The sequence below is a fragment of the Falco biarmicus genome, chromosome 19 (genome assembly GCF_023638135.1).
Source record: "Falco biarmicus isolate bFalBia1 chromosome 19, bFalBia1.pri, whole genome shotgun sequence".
Taxonomy (NCBI): domain Eukaryota; kingdom Metazoa; phylum Chordata; class Aves; order Falconiformes; family Falconidae; genus Falco; species Falco biarmicus.
Window position 1 is genome coordinate 5,776,472 of NC_079306.1, and position 17,405 is coordinate 5,793,876.

Genomic DNA, 17,405 nt, shown 5'->3' on the forward strand with positions numbered 1-17,405 from the left:
GTGCGCTGGGGTGTGCACCCGTGTGTGCAAGGCCATGGGAGCACACGAGTGTGCGTGTGCAGTCAGTGGAAGCTCGTGAGAGCAGACGCGTGTGCGTGCAGGCGTGTAGGAGCCTGTAGGAGTGTGTGTGCATGTGCAAGGGTGAGGTGGTGTGTGGAGCAGGCGTGCAAGCAGGGGGAGCAGGCAGGAGTGGGTGTGCAAGGGCAGGGGTGCTCAGGAGGATCCATGCGTGTGTGCAAGCAGGGGATGCGTGTGTGTGTGTGCGGGGATGTGGGGGGACAGGGCTGTGTGTGGGCACGGGTGCACATGCAAGCAGGTGGATGTGTAAAGGTGTGGGAGCACACGGGTGTGCGTGTGTGTGTGCACATGTGTGGGCACGGCTGGGTGCATGTGCATGTGTGTGTGAGCATGTTGGTCCGTGTGTGTGCATGTGTGTGGGTGCCAAGGCAGGGTGCAGGCAGGCGCGTGTGCAACTGTACCCGTGCACACCCGTGAGAGCACACAGAGGTATGTGGACACGTGTGTGACTGCACACGAGATTGCCCACACGTGTGTGTGTGTGTGTGTGAGAGAGAGAGCACTGGGAGCTGCTGGGGCACAGGGGCTGCGTGTGTCAGCATGGTGCAGCATCACACATGTTGTACAGCTCACACAGGTGTGTTGGCACATGTTCCAGCACAGCCACGTGTGTTGTGGTGTGTGCAGGCATGTTTTGGGGTACACGTGTAATGACGGCTCTGTAACTGCATCTGCACAATCTACAGGGTCTGTGCATGCATGTCACGGTGGGTTGCTATGTATGCACACATGTTACAGCATGTTGCTGCATGTATACGTGTGTTATGGTCTGTAGCAGCACATGCACACATGTTATGGTGTGTGCGCCCATGTCGCAGGGTGGTGCAGCATGTGCAGGTGTTGTACACGGCTCCAGGTGGCTGTGCTTGCAGTGTGATGTGCCTGCATGTTGCAGGGCATGCATACGTGTTATTGCATGTTGCTGTGTGTCTCGGCAGTGCCGCAGTGCTGGACAGCCCTGTTTCCCACCCCCGTGCCTGCACCTGTGGCTGCAAGCGCCCGTGGCAGGGGGTGCGGGTGCCCCCCAGCACCCATGGGTGCCCCCGCGCACCTGCGGGCTGGGTGCTGGCGCTCAGATGTGGTGGGGGCTGGCAGCTGCGAAGGGCTGGCGCAGGTGACACCGATGGGGACACAGACGGGGACACAGACAGGGACACACAGGTGGCCCCACTCCAGTGCCGCCCCCCCCCCCCCCCTTCCCCGCAACCCCCCCACTTTGGCACTGGGGAAACGGAGACAGGGGTGCCAGCACCCTTGGGTGCTGTGGCTGGGGTCCCCTCCTTCCCCTCTGCGTCATGGCATGTTGGCCTGTGCCGTGACGTGTCAGCCCGTGGCGTGGCGTGTTTTGCCATGACACTGTGCCAGGAGGGTTGGGAGTGCCGGGCTGTGCCCCCACCCTGGGGATGGTGGGTGCCGATGGGTGCCAGGAGATCCCTGTGGGTTCGGGGGGGGCTGAGGGTGCCAGTGGGTGTCCCCGGGGCTGGTGCCCATGGGGCTGGTGGGGGCCCATGGGTGCCCTGGGGCTGGTGGGTCCCTGTGGGGTGCTGGGGGGGCTGGTGGGTGCCTCCAGGTCCCTGTGGGGCTGGTGGCTACTGGTGGGCGCTGGTGCAGCTGGTGCTTGCTGAGGGATGCTGGTGGAGATGATGGGTGCTGGTGGGTACTGGTGGAGCTGGTGTGTGCTGAGGGATGCTGGTGGGTGCTGAGGGATGCTGGTGGAGATGATGGGTGCTGATGGGAATGATGGGTGCTGGTGGGTACCGGTGGAGCTGGTGCGTGCTGAGGGATGCTGGTGGGTGCTGAGGGATGCTGGTGGGCATGATGGGTGCTGGTGGGGATGATGGGTATCAGTGGGTGTCCCTGGGGCTTGTGGGGCAGGTGGGTGCTGGTGGGTGCTCTTGGTGCTGGTGAGTGCTGATGGGGATGATGGGTGCTGGTGGGTGCTAGTGGGGATGATGGGTGCTGGTGGGTGCTGGTGGATGTTGGTGGAGATGACAGGTACTGGTGGGTACCCATAGCGCTGGTGGTGCTGGCGGGTGCCGGTGGTGCTGGCAGGTGCCGTGGGAGCGGCGGGTGCCGGCGGGGAGGCGTGGGGCCAGGCAAGACCTCGGCGACCTCTTGCCACCGGTTCCCGGCAGGAGCAGCACCAGCACCGAAACCGGTGCTTCCTGGCAGCCGCCGGCGCCGGCACCGTTGACTAATGTGGGTGCCGGGGCCGGGGGTGACTCAAAGCGCCGAATTCCCAGCCCCCCCCCCCCCCCGGCCGCCACTGCGGGGGTCCCCGGTGCCCGGCCGCCGGATGCGCGGGCGGCCGCCGGGCCCCACAACTGGGGCGGGTGGAAAAAGCCGACAAAGCGAATTTGGCCCCTAGAGGAAGAGGTGTGCGGGCGTGGGCACGCGTGTGCACGCGTGTGCACACCTGATGCAGCAGCTGTGGGCAGACAGGCGAGGGTGCGAGGCCACGCAGGAGCTCCGGCAGACATGCACCAGCTCGTGCGAGACCCTTGAGCGTGCGTGAGCAGGCGCAGGTGTGCACTAGCGTGTGCAAGCTCACAAGGGTGTGCACTAGCGATTGTGACCGTGTGCAAGAAGGCGTGAATGTGCGCAAGCATGGGCAAGCGTGCAGCAGCCAGCATGGGCAAGCGCGAGCGTTCACAGCTTTGCACAACACTTTGCAAATGTGCACAAGCACAGGCAGGTGTGCCCAAATGTGCGGCTGCGGGTGTGTGCGTGTACCCACACGTGCCCAAGCATGCCCAAGCGTGCAATCAGCCCCCCAGGCATCCCTGTGCTTGAATGACCACATGCGCATGTGCACAAGCGTGCCCATCCATGGGTGTGAGTGTGCAAGCGCTTCCGAGCAGGCAGGAGCTGGCTCAGGTGCATCTGAGTGTGCACAAGCACATGGAACAGCGCACGGATGTGCATGTGCGTGCACAGGGGGGGGGGGGTGACAAGTGGGGGGGTGGGACGTGTCTCTGGGGGGCTGTGGGGCAGCTCCGGGGCTGGGGTCACCCTGGCTGTAGTGTCCCCCCCACACCGTCCCCCTGCTCTGGTGTCCCTCTGCTGCCCTGGCCCCCCAGCTCCGGTGTCCCCCCAGCTCCGGTGTCCCCCCAGCTCCGGTGTCTCCCCCTGGCTCTGGTGTCCCCCTGTGCTCAGCCATTCCCCACCCCCGGTGTCCCCCACTCTCACCGCTCTGGTGCTCCCATCCCTGTGACTGCACCCCATGGTCCCTGGCCCACCCAGGGTGCAGCGGTGCTGTGCTGGTGCTATGCTGGGCTGTACTGGTGCCATGCTGGGCTGTACTGGTGCCATGCTGGGCTGTACCGATGCCATGTCAGGCTGTACTGGTGTCATGCCAGGACCACACCGGTGCCATGCTGGGCTGCACCAGTGCCATGCTGAACTGTACTGGTGCTGTGCCAGGCTGTACTGGTGCTGTGCCAGGCTGCACCAGTGCCATGCTGCGCTGCACCAGTGCTGTGCTGGGCTGCACTGGTGTCATGCCAGGGCCACACGGGTGCTGTGCCGGGCTGCACTGGTGTTATGCCAGGGCCATGCTGGTGCCATGCCGGGCTGTGCCAGTGCTGTGCTGGGCTGTACTTGTGCTGAGTCAGGCTGCACCAGTCCCATGCTGGGCTGCACTGGTGTCATGCCAGAGCCATGCTGGTGCTGTGCCGGGCTGTGCTGGTGCCATGCTGGTCTGCACCGGTGTCATGCCAGGGCCATGCCGGTGCCATGCTGGGCTGTGCCGGTGCAGCGGGCGCCTTCCTGCAAGGTGGGGCCGTGTCCCAGTTGTGGCTTTGCCGGTGCTCGCTGCCGCTGTGGTTTCGGCAGCCCCGGTGCCTGGTGGGGCCCAACCCACGTGGCGGCCACGGGGGGACACCCGGGGGGCACCCACGGCTCCTGGGGGGCACCCAGCCCTGTGGGGACGTTGGAGCCCACGGGGTGCCACGGGGGCCCACGAGGGACATGTAAATCCATAGGGACCGGGTGAGCCCCTGGGGGCACACGAGCCCCTGGGTGACGTGTGGGTCCATGGGGGACGCCGGTGCCTGCAGGGGACACAGGAGCTCGTGGGGTCCTGGTGAGAGTGTGGGTGGCACACGCTGTCCCGCGGGGCTCGTGGGGTGACGTGGGAGCCCAGTGGGGACACGGGAGCCCGCAGGGTGACGTGTGGGCTCGTGGGGGACGGGACCTCACAGGGGACACGTCAGCCCACAGCGGCCACATGGGCCCGTGTGGTGCCACGTGAGGCCATCGGGGACAGTCTCCCACGGGGGACGTGTGAGCAGAGCCCACCGAGGGGACAGTCTCCCACGGGGGACGTGTGAGCAGAGCCCACCGAGGGGACAGTCTCCCACGGGGGACGTGTGAGCAGAGCCCACCGAGGGGACAGTGTCCCACGGGGGACGTGTGAGCAGAGCCCACCGAGGGGACAGTGTCCCACGGGGGACGTGTGAGCAGAGCCCACCAGGGCGCACGGGCCTGCATGTGCCATGTGAAGGCAGAGGGGACGCAGGAGGCCATAGGGGACACCTGGTCCCATGGGTGCCACACCAGGCTGCAGGCAGCATGGCCGGTCCTGTGGGTGCCACATGGGCCCGGGGGGACTGTGAGCCCCCACTGAACCCCAGGTGGGTGCCCAAGCCGCCCCTCCCCCCGCAGCCCACATCGAGGTGATCCCCTGCAAGATCTGCGGGGACAAATCCTCGGGGATCCACTACGGCGTCATCACCTGCGAGGGCTGCAAGGTGGGCAGCAGCACAGGGGGTCCAGTGGGTGCCAGTGGGTGCCGATGGGTGCTGGGGAGTGCCAGGGGGGCACTGGTGGGTGCTGGGGTGTGCTGGGGAGGGCACTGGTGGGTGCCAGGGAGCGCCAGGGGGTGCTGATGGGTGCTGGTGGGCGCTGGTGGGTACCAAGGGATGCTCGTGGGCACGGGTGGGTGCCGGTGGGTACCAAGGGGTGCCGGTGGGTTCGGGTGGGTGCCAGGGAGCACCGGGGGGTGCTGGGGGGTTCCGGTGAGTGCCAGGGAGCGCCGGCATGGCGGTGACCCCCAGTGCAGGGATTTTTCCGGCGCAGCCAGCAGAGCAGCCTGAGCTACGCTTGCAGCCGCCAGCAGAACTGCCCCATCGACCGGGCCAGCCGCAACCGCTGCCAGCACTGCCGCCTGCAGAAGTGCCTGCGCCTCGGCATGTCCCGCGACGGTGGGTGCCCACCGCCCGCAGGCCCCTCCCCACACAGGGTGCACCCCAGCACAGCCCCGCTCCCACCCGTGGGGGCTGTGGCTGCCACGCCAGGGGACACACAGGGAGCGGGGAGCGTCTCGGGGGGCCACCGTGTCCCCGGGAGGGACTGTGGGGGGCTGCCGCGGTGGGCTCGGGGGGCAGAAAGCCCCATGGCCGCAGCTATGTGGGTGGTGGGGAGCCGGACTGGTGCTAGCACGTGTGGCACGTGTGTGGCACGTGTGTCCCGCCGTCTCGCCCCGCAGCCGTCAAGTTCGGCCGCATGTCCAAGAAGCAGCGGGAGCGGCTGCACGCCGAGGTTCAGCAGCAGCTGGAGCAGCGGCAGCAGGAGCGGGCGGCTGAGGGGGCGGCTGCCAGCCCCCCAGAGGTGATGGGGCGCCGGGGCCACCCGCTGACCCCTGCCAGCACCCCGGGGTGCCCCGGCACCCGTCACGGTGCCACGGATGGCCGGGCTGGTCCCATGGTGGAGGCAGAGCTGGGGCGGCCAGAGGGGGCCGAGCAGAGCCCGGACAAGGACAGGGATGGGGAGGGGGACAGGGACGACCCTGACTTCTACCCCCACCCCGATGTCAGCAGCCTCCTGGAGTCACCCACATCCTCCGGCCTGGAGATCGGTGAGTCACTGGGTGCCATGTGTGGGGTCTGGGTCTGTCACCCATGGGTGCTCAGTGGTGGGACCTGGCTCCATCACCCATGGGTGCTGGATGGTGGTGGGAATGGGCTCCATCACCCATGGGTGCTGGATAGCAGGGCTGGGCTCCACCACCCATGGGTGCTGGATGGCGGTGGGACCTTGCCCATGGGGGATGCGGGAGGGGCTGCCTGCCCCATCCCCAAGCCCCTGTCCCCTGCAGAGCACCTCACCCAGAATGTCCTCAAGTCGTACCGGGAGACGTGCCAGCTCCGTGCCGAGGACCTGCAGCTCCGGCGCTGGGACATCTTCTCCCGCGAGGAGGTCTGCGCCTACCAGAAGAAGGTGAGGCCACCGGGGAGAGGACAGGGGTGTCCCCAGGGCACCCCGACGATGCTGGGGGTTCCGATGCGGAGCCATGGGGACCTTCTGGGGGTGGCGGGGGTGACGGCCGGTCCCACAGTCGATGGAGGAGATGTGGCAGTGCTGTGCCGGGCGCATCACCGAGGCCATCCAGTACGTGGTGGAGTTCGCCAAACGCCTGCGTGGCTTCATGGACCTCTGCCAGAACGACCAGATCGTCCTCCTCAAAGCGGGTACGGGGCCACCACGTCCCCTGTCCCCAGCCGCAGGGCCACCATGCCCCCCTTGTCCTCTGCCCTGGGCTCCTCTCATTCCTTTGTCCTCCTCCCCAGGGCCACCATGTCCCCTTGTCCTCAGCCCTGGGGCCACCATGTCCCCCTGTCCCCAGACTTCGGCTCATCTTGTCCCCTGTTCCCAGCCCCGGGTCCACTGTGTCCCCTTGTCCCCAGCCCCAGGGCCACCACGTCCCCAGCCCCACAGTCCCTGCTGCCCCATCTCCCCCGCCCCGGTGTCCCCAGGCCATGGGACGCTCTGGTCCCATCAGGGAGGTGACAGTCCCACGGGTCCCACCTGGGAGATGACAGTCCCCAAGGGCCACCCCAACCCCACCGGGGAGGTGACAAACCCCAGGGCTGGTGCTGCGGGGGCACCGACCCAACCTGCAGCAGTGGCACCGTGGGCCCCTGCGTCCCCGGTGCCACCGTCCCCGTCCCGCTGCCGGGCGGTGGCAGGTGCCATGGAGGTGGTGCTGGTGCGCATGTGCCGAGCCTTCAACTCCGACAACCGGACTGTCTTCTTCGAGGGCAAGTACGCCAGCACCGAGCTCTTCCGATCCCTGGGTAGGGCTGGGGACGGGGGGGGGACACACGGGGGGTGTGTGGGGGACACGTGGTGACGAGGACTCCCCCCAGGCTGCCACGAGCTCATCGGCTCCATCTTCGATTTCGCCCAGAGCCTCTGCGCTCTGCACGTCTCGGAGAGCGAGGTGGCCTTCTTCAGCGCCCTCGTCCTCATCAACGCCAGTGAGCCCCCCGCCCCCCCCAGCCCCAGCGAGGGTCTGCCCAAACCCCTGGCGTTTCGTCCTAAAATGGGTGCTGGGTGCTGGGGTGTCCTGAGCCGGCCTCTGCTGTCCCCCACCCTGTCCCCGTGGTGTCCCCACCCTGAGCCTCTCCTGCCCTGCTCCCTGGCCCTGTTCCTGGACCTGTCCCGGTGTGGTTCCCACCCTGTCCCCAGGCCAATCCCACCCCATCCCTGTCCTGTCTGTCTCCATCCTTGTCCATCCCCATCCCTGTCCCCGTGCCGATGCCCCCCCATCCCTGTCCACATCCCATCCCAGTCCTGCCTCTGTCCCCATTCCTGTCCCCATCCTTGTCCACCGCCATCCCTGTCCCCATGACAATCCCATCCCATCCCTGTCCCCGTCCCCATCTCCATCCCATCCCTGTCTTCATTATATTCCGTCCCTGTCCTGTTGCTTCCCCATCCCTGTCCCCACACAGTCCCCGTCCCCATGCCAGTGCTACCCCTGTCCCCAAGCCCAGCCCAGACCCGTCCCCATGCCACCCCCATCTCCCCCGTCCCCACGTCACCCTCCCCTGTCCCTGTCCCCAGGCCGCCCGTGGCTGCAGGAGCCGGCGAAGGTGGCACGGCTGCAGGGACGCCTGGACGTCGCCTTCCGCCTGCTGCTGCGCCGCACACGCCGCGAGGGGCTGCTGGCCAGGGTGCGGCACGGGGGGCGCGGCGGGGGATGGGGGTGGGGGGCACAGCGAGGGACAGGGTGGGTGGGCGCCTCGCGCGCGGCCCCCCACGTGTGCAGCACGTGGCATCGCCCAGCAGGCGTGTGACGGCCCGTGTCCCTGGGCAGCTGCCGCCGGCCGGGCACCTGCGGGCGCTGTGCTCGCAGCACGTGGAGCAGCTCCAGGCCTTCCGCCGCCTGTGCCCCGCCGCGCTGCACGTCGCCTTCCCGCCGCTCTACCGCGAGCTCTTCGCTGGCGAGGCCGAGACCCCCGGTGCTGCCCGCTGAGCCCCTGCCTGGGACCCCCGCACCGGGGTGCTGCCGCGGCCGGGCCGGCACCCGCACCCCGAGGGGCCCTGGCACCCGTGGGGATCCATCACCCGGTGACACCCCAACACCCAGTGATGGTCTGTCACCTGGCAAGATCTAGTCACCTGGTGATGGTCTGTCACCCACTGATGCTCCGTCACCCATGGAAGATCCATCAGCCGGTGACACCCCATCACCCAGTGACGGTCTGTCACCCATGGAGGATCCATCACCTGGTGACGTTCTTGTCACCTGGTGGGATTTTGTCACCTGGTGATGGTCTGTCACCCAGTGGGGTTTTGTTACCTGCTGACAGTCTGTCACCCAGTGATGGTCTGTCACCCATGGAGGATCCAACACCCAGTGACACTCTGTCACCCAGCCAGATCTTGTCACCTGGTGATGGTCTGTCACCCATGGAGGATCCATCACCCGGTGGCACCCCGTCATCCAGTGATGCTCCGTCCCCCGGCTCTGTCCCCCCAGGAGGGTCTGTTACCCAGTGGCCTTCATTGCACGGTGACACGCCATCCCACGTGGGTGCCCCGTCACGCGGGGGCGCCCCCCACCCCAGCCCGTGGCCCCGCCCCCATCCCCGGGCCCCCCCACGGCCCAGGCAGCCACGCGTGCGCCGCGCGACGGTGGGGCGGCGGGGGCGAGCGGCGGGACGGCTGTACCGAGGCGAATAAAGGCATTGCTGGGGACGGCGCGTCCGTGGGCTCCGTGCCGGGTGTCCCGGGGATTCCGGGCCCACGCGGGGCATTGTGCGGCGGGGCGGAGCCCCCCCCGCCCGTCACTCACCGCTCGGGGCAGGCTCGAGCCCCTCCGCTGCTCGCTGACTGGCTCCAGCCGGCCGCCGCGCGGCGCGGATTAGTCTCTTTATTCCCAGGCCGGAGCTATGCCCCGCCCCCTCACCCCTCTCCTCCCGCCCCCTCCCGTGGAGGCAACCCGGCGATTGGCCACCGCCCGCGGGTGGTGATTGGTGGGGCGGGGAGGGGCGGCGCTACGATTGGAGGGCGGCGGGAGGGGCGGGGCCGGCGGCGCTGGGCGCGGGGGGCGGCGTGGCTGGGGGGAACCGGGGCGGCACCGAGACCGACACCGAGAGCCGGACCCGCCGGGCGCTGGGGCCCGGGGGCTGCGCCGCTGCGACCGGGCTTCCCAGGTAGCTTGAGGCCGCCCCGGGAGGCGGTGCGACCGCGGGGGTCAGCGCCCACCCGCCGCCGCGGCTTCTGTCCCGGGGCGCCGGGAGCCGCGGCCTGTTCCGGCGGGGCCGGGGCTGAGCCTGGGCGCCTGCTCGGCGGCTGGCCGAGCCTTCTGCGGCGGCTGGGAGCCGGGCTGAGGCGGCGGAGGGTGCCTCGGGGCTGGGGGGCCGCGGCCTGGGCCCCCCCCCGCCTCACGCAGGGGCCTGGTGGGGGGAGGCTCCCGGTGAAACCTCTCCGTCCTCAGGCCGCGGGGAAGATGGCGGCGGAGCGGGGCTACTGGAGCCACCTGACGACCCTGCAGAAGGTTGCGGTGGTCCTGGGGGTCCCGGCCGGTGCCGCCGTCCTCTACATCCTGTACCGCCGGTACCGGGAGAGCCGTGGTGGGTACCGCAGCCCCCGTGCCCTTCGCGCCCCCTCACGCGTGGGCTTGAGTGTTCAGCCGCCTCCCACGCACGCACCCACCCTCCCCTCGCCTTCCCCAGGCGCTCGGGAACACCCCTGGGTTTTTCAGAGCTGCTGTGGGCCCCTTCCCTGGGGCTGGAGAGGCTGTTGGAGTAGCTTTATCCACTTTGAATTCCCCTTGTGCTGTATGTAGCCCCCCGAGGGTTTCGCTCGCCCTGCGCGGGTGGCTGGGGCTGTGGGGGGCCACTGCCATCGCTCCGCTGCTTTCCCTCAGAGGAGCGGCTGGTCTTCGTGGGAGATGAGGAACTGGAAATCGAGATGCGAGTCCCCCGGGCGGCTGTGAAATCCATCATCGGCCGGAAGGGAGCCACCATCAAAAAGGTGAGCGATGCCAGAGGCCACCTGGCTTGTGGGGATGACGGGGAAAGGCCGAGTTTACTGGGAGCCCCAGTAAGTGGCAGCTGGGGGCTGTCCCCCTGCCCTGTTCCCGCAGCTGAGCCAAGAGACAGGGGCTTACATCGATGTGGAGGGAGAGGATGAGAATGAGGAGACGGCGCTGCTGATCTCGGGCTCCCCCAGCCAAGTCTGCCAGGCAAAAGCCGCCATCCACCAGATCGTGGCAGAGAGCACCCCGGTGTCGGAGCAGCTCTGCGTGCCCCAGAGAGCCGTTGGCAGGATTATCGGTACCTCTGCCCACCCTGGGGAGGCAGGGGTGGTGGGCGGTGTCACAGATTTACCCGGTCAGTGCCTGCGGTGGCAAATTGCTGTCCAAAGGCCCAATGGTGCGAGTGTGTCGGGGCAGGAAAGCTGCTCTGGTTCTGGGACGGAGGCTGGCTCCTGCTCTGAGTCTGCTCTGCCTCAGTTTCCCGGGGCTCTGTCTCCCACAGGCCGGGGTGGTGAGACTGTGCGGGGCATCTGCCACAGGTCGGGTGCCAAGGTGCTCTGTGAACGTGAGGCCGACACCGGCCTGGCCCCAGTCAGGGTCATCCAACTCTTGGGGACGCGGAAGGAGGTGGCAGCCGCCAAGGTGAGCGGGAGGCAGAGGGACTGGGGGATGGCTCGGCCCCCGAGCCCAATGCTCTTCTCTTTCCCCGCAAGAAACTCATCATGGAGAAGCTGATGGAAGACAATGCTTTCCACAAGGAGCTGGCACAGTCGACAGTGATGCGGTGCCAGCGCAAGCAGCCCCTGGGCATCCGGCGGGAGCAGGAGCCGCTCCCACCCAGGGTGCCAGAGCACACGGAAGAGGATGAGGGCTTGTCCTGGGGTGAAACCTCCCTCCTGGGCCAGGCTCCCTTCGAGGAGGCAGAGAAGCTGAAGGATGAGAGCAAGGAGCTGCAGGAGCTGGTGGCAGGGCCTGACGCAGCAGTGCCAAAATTTGAGAGTAAGAGAAGCGTTTGCGTCGTCCCCTGGGTGCAACCGGAAAACTGCGCCGGGGAGCATATTTGCTCAGCCTGCAGAGCGTCGGGAGCCACCTGAATGGTACTGGCTCACCCCGGGCTGCCTGCGGGTGTGTCCCCTGGCCTTGGTCCCTCTGTCCCTGCTCTGTGGCTGGAGCCGAGGCCAGCTTAGCTGCCTCCTGGGCTCTCACGGGGGTCATCTACCCTGTGAATGGTCCGAGATGCGTCTCTGCGGGTTGGTTTCTGCTCTCGACTTGTCTCGCATTCTCCCCATCTCTGTGGGAGACTGGGGGCCCCCGCGGCTGCCCTGCCTGGCTCTCACCACCCCTCTCCCCTAGTTCCCAGCCCTGACTTCAGCTTCCACGCTGATGAATACCTGGAAGTTTATGTCTCGGCCGCTGAAAACCCCAACCACTTCTGGATCCAGATCATCGGCCACCGCAGCCTGCAGCTGGACAAGCTGACCACCGAGATGCGGCAGTACTACCAGAGCAGTGACCGTGTGGTGAGACCCCACGGGGCACCAGCCTCGTGTTCCCCCCACCCCCGGTGGGTTCCCGTTATCCCAGGGATGTCACCTGCCCTGTCCCCCCCTCCCCAGGCAGAGCTCCCGGCTGTCCAAGCAGGGGACATTGTGGCTGCTCCCTACATGGATGGCAGAGACTGGTACCGGGCCCGCGTCCTGGGCACTCTGGAGAACGGCAACTTTGACCTTTACTATGTGGATTTTGGGGACAACGGGGAGGCCCCCTGCGAGGCACTGCGAGCCCTGCGGTGAGCGTGGCTATTGCTGGTGGTTTCGGGGGGACAGTGGGGCTGTGGTTTAACGTTTCCCGGGGAAGCTGGCAGCATGGCTGCGGTAGGGCTCACAGCTGTGGCACCAGAGGAATTCGGTGAGGCCCTTTGGTGTTTTGTGAAGTGGTTGTGGTGTAAAGCGCTGCGGAAAGCCCCGAGGAGCCGGGATTGCGGCTGAGGCGGGCTGGCGGCGTGACATCATTGTGGTTTTCTCTCCCTGCCAGGAGCGACTTCCTGAGCCTTCCCTTCCAGGCCATCGAGTGCAGCCTGGCTGGGATCATGCCTGCTGGTGAGTCCGGGGAGGGGGTCCGCATTTGGCTGTGCCCCTTCCCCACGGCTGGCACCCAGCTCACCCAGTGGCCCGTCTCCTGCAGGAGATGGCTGGGCAGAAGCAGCCCTGGATGAGTTCGACCGGCTCACCCACTGTGCCACGTGGAAACCTGTGGTGGCAAAGCTTTCCAGTTACGTCCAGTCTGGGCTCGGCACCTGGCCGAATGTCAGGCTCTACGCTGTCCACCATGGAGAGGTGAGCTCCTGTCGCTTTCCCTGCCTCCTTCAGAGGTGCCCCGGCCCCCTCCTTGGCGCTTCCCCACCTGTCCGGCTCTCCTGAGCTGCCGGCTTCTCCGGCCCCATCTCGTTTCCATGCAGAACCTGGATGTGGGAGCAGAGCTGGTGCGGCTGGGCTATGCCGTCCCCTGTCCCCAGGAGGAAGAGGTGGCGGAGGACATCCCCTCACAGCCAGCACAGGAGGCTGCGGCCGAGACGCCGGTGAGCAGACACGGGACCGGAGAGCATGGCTTGTTCTCCCACCCAGCTTCCCTGGAGGGAGCCAGCCCTGGATCCCCGAATGGTGCGCTGGGGACGGTTAATCCGGCTCTTCCCGGTACAGGACAGCGTCACCTGCATCTCCCTCGAAAGCCTCCTGTCGGAGTCCCGGAAAAGTCCCGGCGAGACGCCCCTGACCCTGTCCTGCGTCAGCCTTTCCAGTAAGCCTGGGCACGGACCCCTTGTGCCAGAGGAGGTGCCGGGTGGGAATGCACCTGGTTACGCTGGTAACACCTGGTCCGGGGCCTCTGGGGGGTCTCGCACCCCTTTTGGCCCCCGTGGCGTGGAGCTGTCAGTTCCCTCTGGCACTGCACCGCTGCCCGGAGGCTGTGAGGCTCCCCGGGGTGGGATGGTGTCCCCCAAACCGGGCACTGACCCCCTGCTCCATGCAGACGGTGCCTCCGGCAGCGGCGAGAATAGCGGCGTGATGGAGAGGAGCTCCCGGTGACACCGGTGAGCACGATTGTCCGGGCAGAGACCCATGGGAGGGCAGAGTGGGAAGACAGGGGTCTCTGCTCGTGGACGCATGGCACGGCTGCTGCTGCCGGTTGTATCTCTTCTCTCCGGGAGTTCCCGGCTGGCCGCGCTCCCGGTAGCTGGCCGCGCTCCCGGTAGCTGGCTCCCTCTGGTTGCAGTTGGATTGTTTTCGCCCCAGCCCAGTTTCGTGGCGAGGGGCAGGAACCACGTTGGTGTCCCGGTTCAATAAAATGGAAGGTTTTGGAGCTCCCTGTCGGTTCCGTGCCCTGGTTTCCTGAGAGCCCCCCCGCCATGCTCCCCAGGGACCCCCCCAGCCCCGGGGGGCGTTACCCCTGTGCTCCCACGGGGAAGCAGTGGGGGCTGGCCAGTGAACTGGGACCAGTCGGGGGAGCGCTGGGACCGGGGGAAAACCCCAGCTCGGCGCGGGGGAGGGAGTCACCGGCTCGGGGTCGCTCCCGTGCTGGGTACACAGCCCGGGGCGCGGGGTCGGGGCCGCCCGCCGGGGGGGCTGCCGGGCTCCCTGCCGGGCGGGCTGGGGCGGGCGCGCCGCGGGGCAGCCTCCGGTGCGCGCTGGGGCCCGGCGCGCCGCGGGCAGCCCGGTGCAGGGCGCAGGCGCGCTGTGGGCAGCCCCGCGGGGTCCTCGGCCGCGGGGTCCTCGGGCGCCGCCGGGAGCGCGGCGGGGGCGGCCATGTTGGGCCGGGGGGCGGCGGGGGGCTGCGGCCGCCTGGTGTGGGCGGCGAGCCGGGCCCTGAGCCTCAGCCACAGCCGGGTGAGGGCCGGGGGGGGGGCACCGGGGGCCTTGGGGGCTTCTGCGGGGGGCTGCCGGGGCTGTCCGGGTACCTGGGTACGCGCTTGGGGCCCTGGGGAGTACGGGAGCGTCGGTGAGGGGAGTGGGGGGTGTCTGGGGGTTACGGGAGCGTCGGTGAGGGGAGTGGGGGGGGTATCGAGGGGTCTGGGGGGTGCGGGGGTGCCGGTGCGGGGAGCGGGGGGCTGAGGAGCAGGGGGGCCGCACAGGGGCGATGGGTGTCTGGAGCGGGGGGTGGCGGGGGGCGTAGGATTCATGGGTGTAGGGAGCGCTTAATAAAACACGGGGGGGCGGCGGGGGGGCTGGGGGTTACCCGGGGAGGTTTTGGAGGGGGCAGCCCCCTCGTCCAGCAGGAGGGGTGGCTCTGGTGCCGGGTGGGGACAGCTGGGGTGGCCGCCAAGTTTGCAGTAGCGGGGGGAAGTCTCCCCTCGCCTTGGTCGCTCCTGCCCAGCGTGGAGTCGGGCTCACGGCCGGGAAGCTCCGGAGCTGCTCGGCCCTGGCTCATCCCTGCCTCCCGGGCCAGGGGACGGTGGTGGTGGAGCGGTGGTGGCAGGTCCCGCTCAGCAAAGAGGGGCAGCAGCCGCGCCTGCACCCCCGGCGGCACCGCATCTACAGGCTGGTGGAGGACACCAAGCACCTGCCCAAGAAGGAGATGGAGCTGATCCTCACCCAGGCCGTGGAGGGTACGTTCCTTTTCATGGGTGTCTGCCTTCCTGCAGCAGAGCCGCGTGCCGGTCACAAGAGTTTATTTGGTTTCTGTCCAGTTTTGCCCTGTCTGCGCAGAGGAGTGGCAGGGTTCTCGCCCTTAGGCCCTGTTTCCAACGATATGGTAGCAGCAGGGATTCACCCCTTGGGCTGTGGGGTGATTTAGGGCTGCAGGGCCCTGGAATCCATAACACTGTGGTGTTTTGGCTCTTTTTTTCTTAAACTTTCTTCAGATGGAGCCTCAAAGCTGCTGTGGGGCTGGCACTTGTCCAGCATGCGCCTCACTAATGTCACCTCTCGCTCCTCTCCTTGCAGGTTTGGGGAAGCGGGGAGACGTGGTCAGTGTGAAGAAATTCCTGGGTCGTAACAAGCTGCTGCCCCAAGGGCTGGCCGTCTATGCGTCGCCGGAGAACAGGAAGATGTTTGAGGAGGAGAAGAATGTGAGTCAGCGTGAAGGGGCTGCTCCCAGCTTGGCTGGGGCACTTTTAGCCCATCCATCTGTGCTTTGAAACAAGGAGAACTTAAAGAAGGAGTGGGGATTTTGGTTTAAGAGGGTTGGTTGCTCTCTGGGATCGTCCGTGCCTCCCTCTACCCACACGTTTGTGGTTTTGTGGGGTGAGATCTGCTGATCGCCTTAGAAACGCAGTGCTGTGATGCGCCCTGCTGATTAATAAATTTCTTCACAGACGCCACAGGGGTTGTGACAATGGGCGAGCCCTCTGGGATTCCGTGGAGCCGCCTTTGCCCCGGCAGCATGCCAGCAGGGCTGCCCAGCACGCAGCGTTGCCGAGCTTTCCTTTCATTTGTTCTCCTCAATCCTCTTTTCCTTGCAGTTGCACCAGGAAGGGAAACTGGAGATGCTCCAAACCCAGAGCGGTGAGAAGGTGAGCGGAGGGGCTCCAGGGAGTCTGTGAAGTTGTTCCAGGGAAATCTGTGAGTCCTGGCAAGTGCAAAGCCAGAGGTGGGATCCGTCTCCCTCCCACTGCGGCTCGAGCAGGCAGCTGCCTACCCATGCGGGCAGCCCTGCACCCCCGGCACCCCACTGCTCACCTGCCCCGTGCCCCTCGGGACCTCACTGACTTCCCAGCCGGAGCGTTGAGAGCGTGGTGCTCTCCCCTCTGCTCCCCGACACCTTCCTCCCCACCTTCACAGACCATCAAGTTCCTCAAGAGCTGCCGCCTCGAGGTGGGCATGAAAAACAACGTCAAGTGGGAGCTGAGCAACGAAATCGTGGCTCGCCACTTCCTCAAAAACGTGAGTGGTTCTTGTCAGCGTTGCCTGGAACTGGCTCCGCACCGGCTGGGAGCTCTTTGGCGGTGCTGGGAGCTGCCATGTGCGAGCGGAGCTGCAGGAGTTGGTTGTGGGGGCCCAAATCTGGGGGTGGGGGATGTCCCCGAAGGGATTTTGCTGGGGTTTGCAGAGCCAGCGGCGCATCGTGGCTGGTTTGAGGCGCGGGGGCACGTGCCGCAAGCGGCTCAGCGCAGGGTTTAAAACCTTAAAGGGATTAAGAAAGGAAGATGATAAATCGGGGGATGAGGCTGTGGTGGCTCCCACAGCACACGCCAGGCCAGCGCTGGCAGGAGCCGGGGAGCTCGCTGCGAGCTGCCCTTGCTCCCCGGCCTTCACTCCCGGGGCCTTGTTTTGTTTCTCAGCTGCGGGTTTTCGTGCCTCCCTACGCGCTGAAGCTGCCGGAGGAGCCCATCACCAGGTGGGGCGAGTACTGGTGCGATGTGACGGTGAGCGAGTGGCCCTTCGGTCCCCAACTCTGTGTTCCCAGCTCTGTGCCCCCCCGTGCCTCCCATTCCCCTTCTCGGCACCCCACACAACCCGTCCCCTCCTCCCACGGGCAGCCAGCGCCGGCGGTCTATGCCCACGTGCCCGTGACAGAGAAACACGGAGCCAAACTGGTGGTGCCCATTCTCTGGCGCAGGGTGTGAGGAGCAGAAAGACTTTATTTAAAAAAAAAAACAAACCACACACAAAAAAAACCCCAACAGAAAACCAGAAAAAAGCAGCAAACCCCCCCCCCATCCCCACGACCTAGATAGATGAGAGCATCTCCTCGCCCGTCGCCATTCATCTTTTGTCCTTCCCGGCCCTCCAGGGAGCAGAGCTGGCTCCGAAGCCGCCTGCCGCAGCTCCGAATCCGTGTCACCGCTGCCGGGTGCCTTGGCGGAGGCTCCCGCTTCCCCTGCTGCGCTGAACTCCTGCAGCAGGCGGGGAAGGGAAGGGGCAAGGGCCCCCCCTTCCCTCTGGCTTCCCTCCTGCCTCCCAAGCTGGGGTCCCCCCGGGATTTGGGGATGAAGCTCTGGTTGGGCACAGCGTGCGGGGAGACGTGCGGGAGCGGCCACAAGCTGGAGCACAGCAGCCGCTCCTTGGGGGGGGTGGGGGGGGGTGGGGGGTGCCAGGGCGGTGCAGAGGGGGACGTGGGGGGC

General features: G+C 67.0%; 3 protein-coding genes across 8 annotated transcripts; all 3 read left to right on the plus strand.

Annotated features, from left to right (window-relative positions):
- The first annotated feature begins 4,388 nt into the window (after positions 1-4,388).
- RORC (RAR related orphan receptor C) lies at positions 4,389-9,061 on the plus strand. Of its 6 annotated transcripts, none has more exons than XM_056322078.1 (9): positions 4,389-4,829; positions 5,158-5,282; positions 5,567-5,935; positions 6,176-6,297; positions 6,416-6,548; positions 6,984-7,154; positions 7,227-7,337; positions 7,927-8,036; positions 8,180-9,061. In XM_056322078.1, exons 2-9 carry the CDS (start codon positions 5,270-5,272, stop codon positions 8,336-8,338), a joined length of 1,188 nt encoding a protein of 395 aa, XP_056178053.1. In that variant the 5' UTR covers positions 4,389-4,829; positions 5,158-5,269; the 3' UTR covers positions 8,339-9,061. The 6 variants fall into 6 exon arrangements, with proteins under 6 accessions (XP_056178053.1, XP_056178054.1, XP_056178051.1 ...); XM_056322079.1 differs by having other exon boundaries at positions 7,047-7,154; XM_056322080.1 differs by having other exon boundaries at positions 4,748-4,829; positions 5,141-5,282; positions 7,047-7,154.
- Positions 9,062-9,409: 348 nt separating this feature from the next.
- TDRKH (tudor and KH domain containing) lies at positions 9,410-13,579 on the plus strand. Its single transcript, XM_056322074.1, has 13 exons — positions 9,410-9,521; positions 9,806-9,941; positions 10,238-10,344; positions 10,457-10,646; positions 10,851-10,990; positions 11,062-11,347; positions 11,702-11,868; positions 11,965-12,137; positions 12,383-12,447; positions 12,533-12,684; positions 12,807-12,926; positions 13,048-13,144; positions 13,376-13,579. The coding sequence occupies exons 2-13, from the start codon at positions 9,818-9,820 to the stop codon at positions 13,429-13,431; spliced, it is 1,677 nt and encodes a 558-aa protein (XP_056178049.1). The 5' UTR covers positions 9,410-9,521; positions 9,806-9,817; the 3' UTR covers positions 13,432-13,579.
- A 516-nt stretch (positions 13,580-14,095) lies between these two features.
- MRPL9 (mitochondrial ribosomal protein L9) lies at positions 14,096-16,972 on the plus strand. The gene is made up of 6 exons (XM_056322123.1): positions 14,096-14,229; positions 14,789-14,948; positions 15,286-15,410; positions 15,804-15,854; positions 16,123-16,224; positions 16,623-16,972. Exons 1-6 carry the CDS (start codon positions 14,149-14,151, stop codon positions 16,905-16,907), a joined length of 804 nt encoding a protein of 267 aa, XP_056178098.1. The 5' UTR covers positions 14,096-14,148; the 3' UTR covers positions 16,908-16,972.
- Positions 16,973-17,405: the final 433 nt, after the last annotated feature.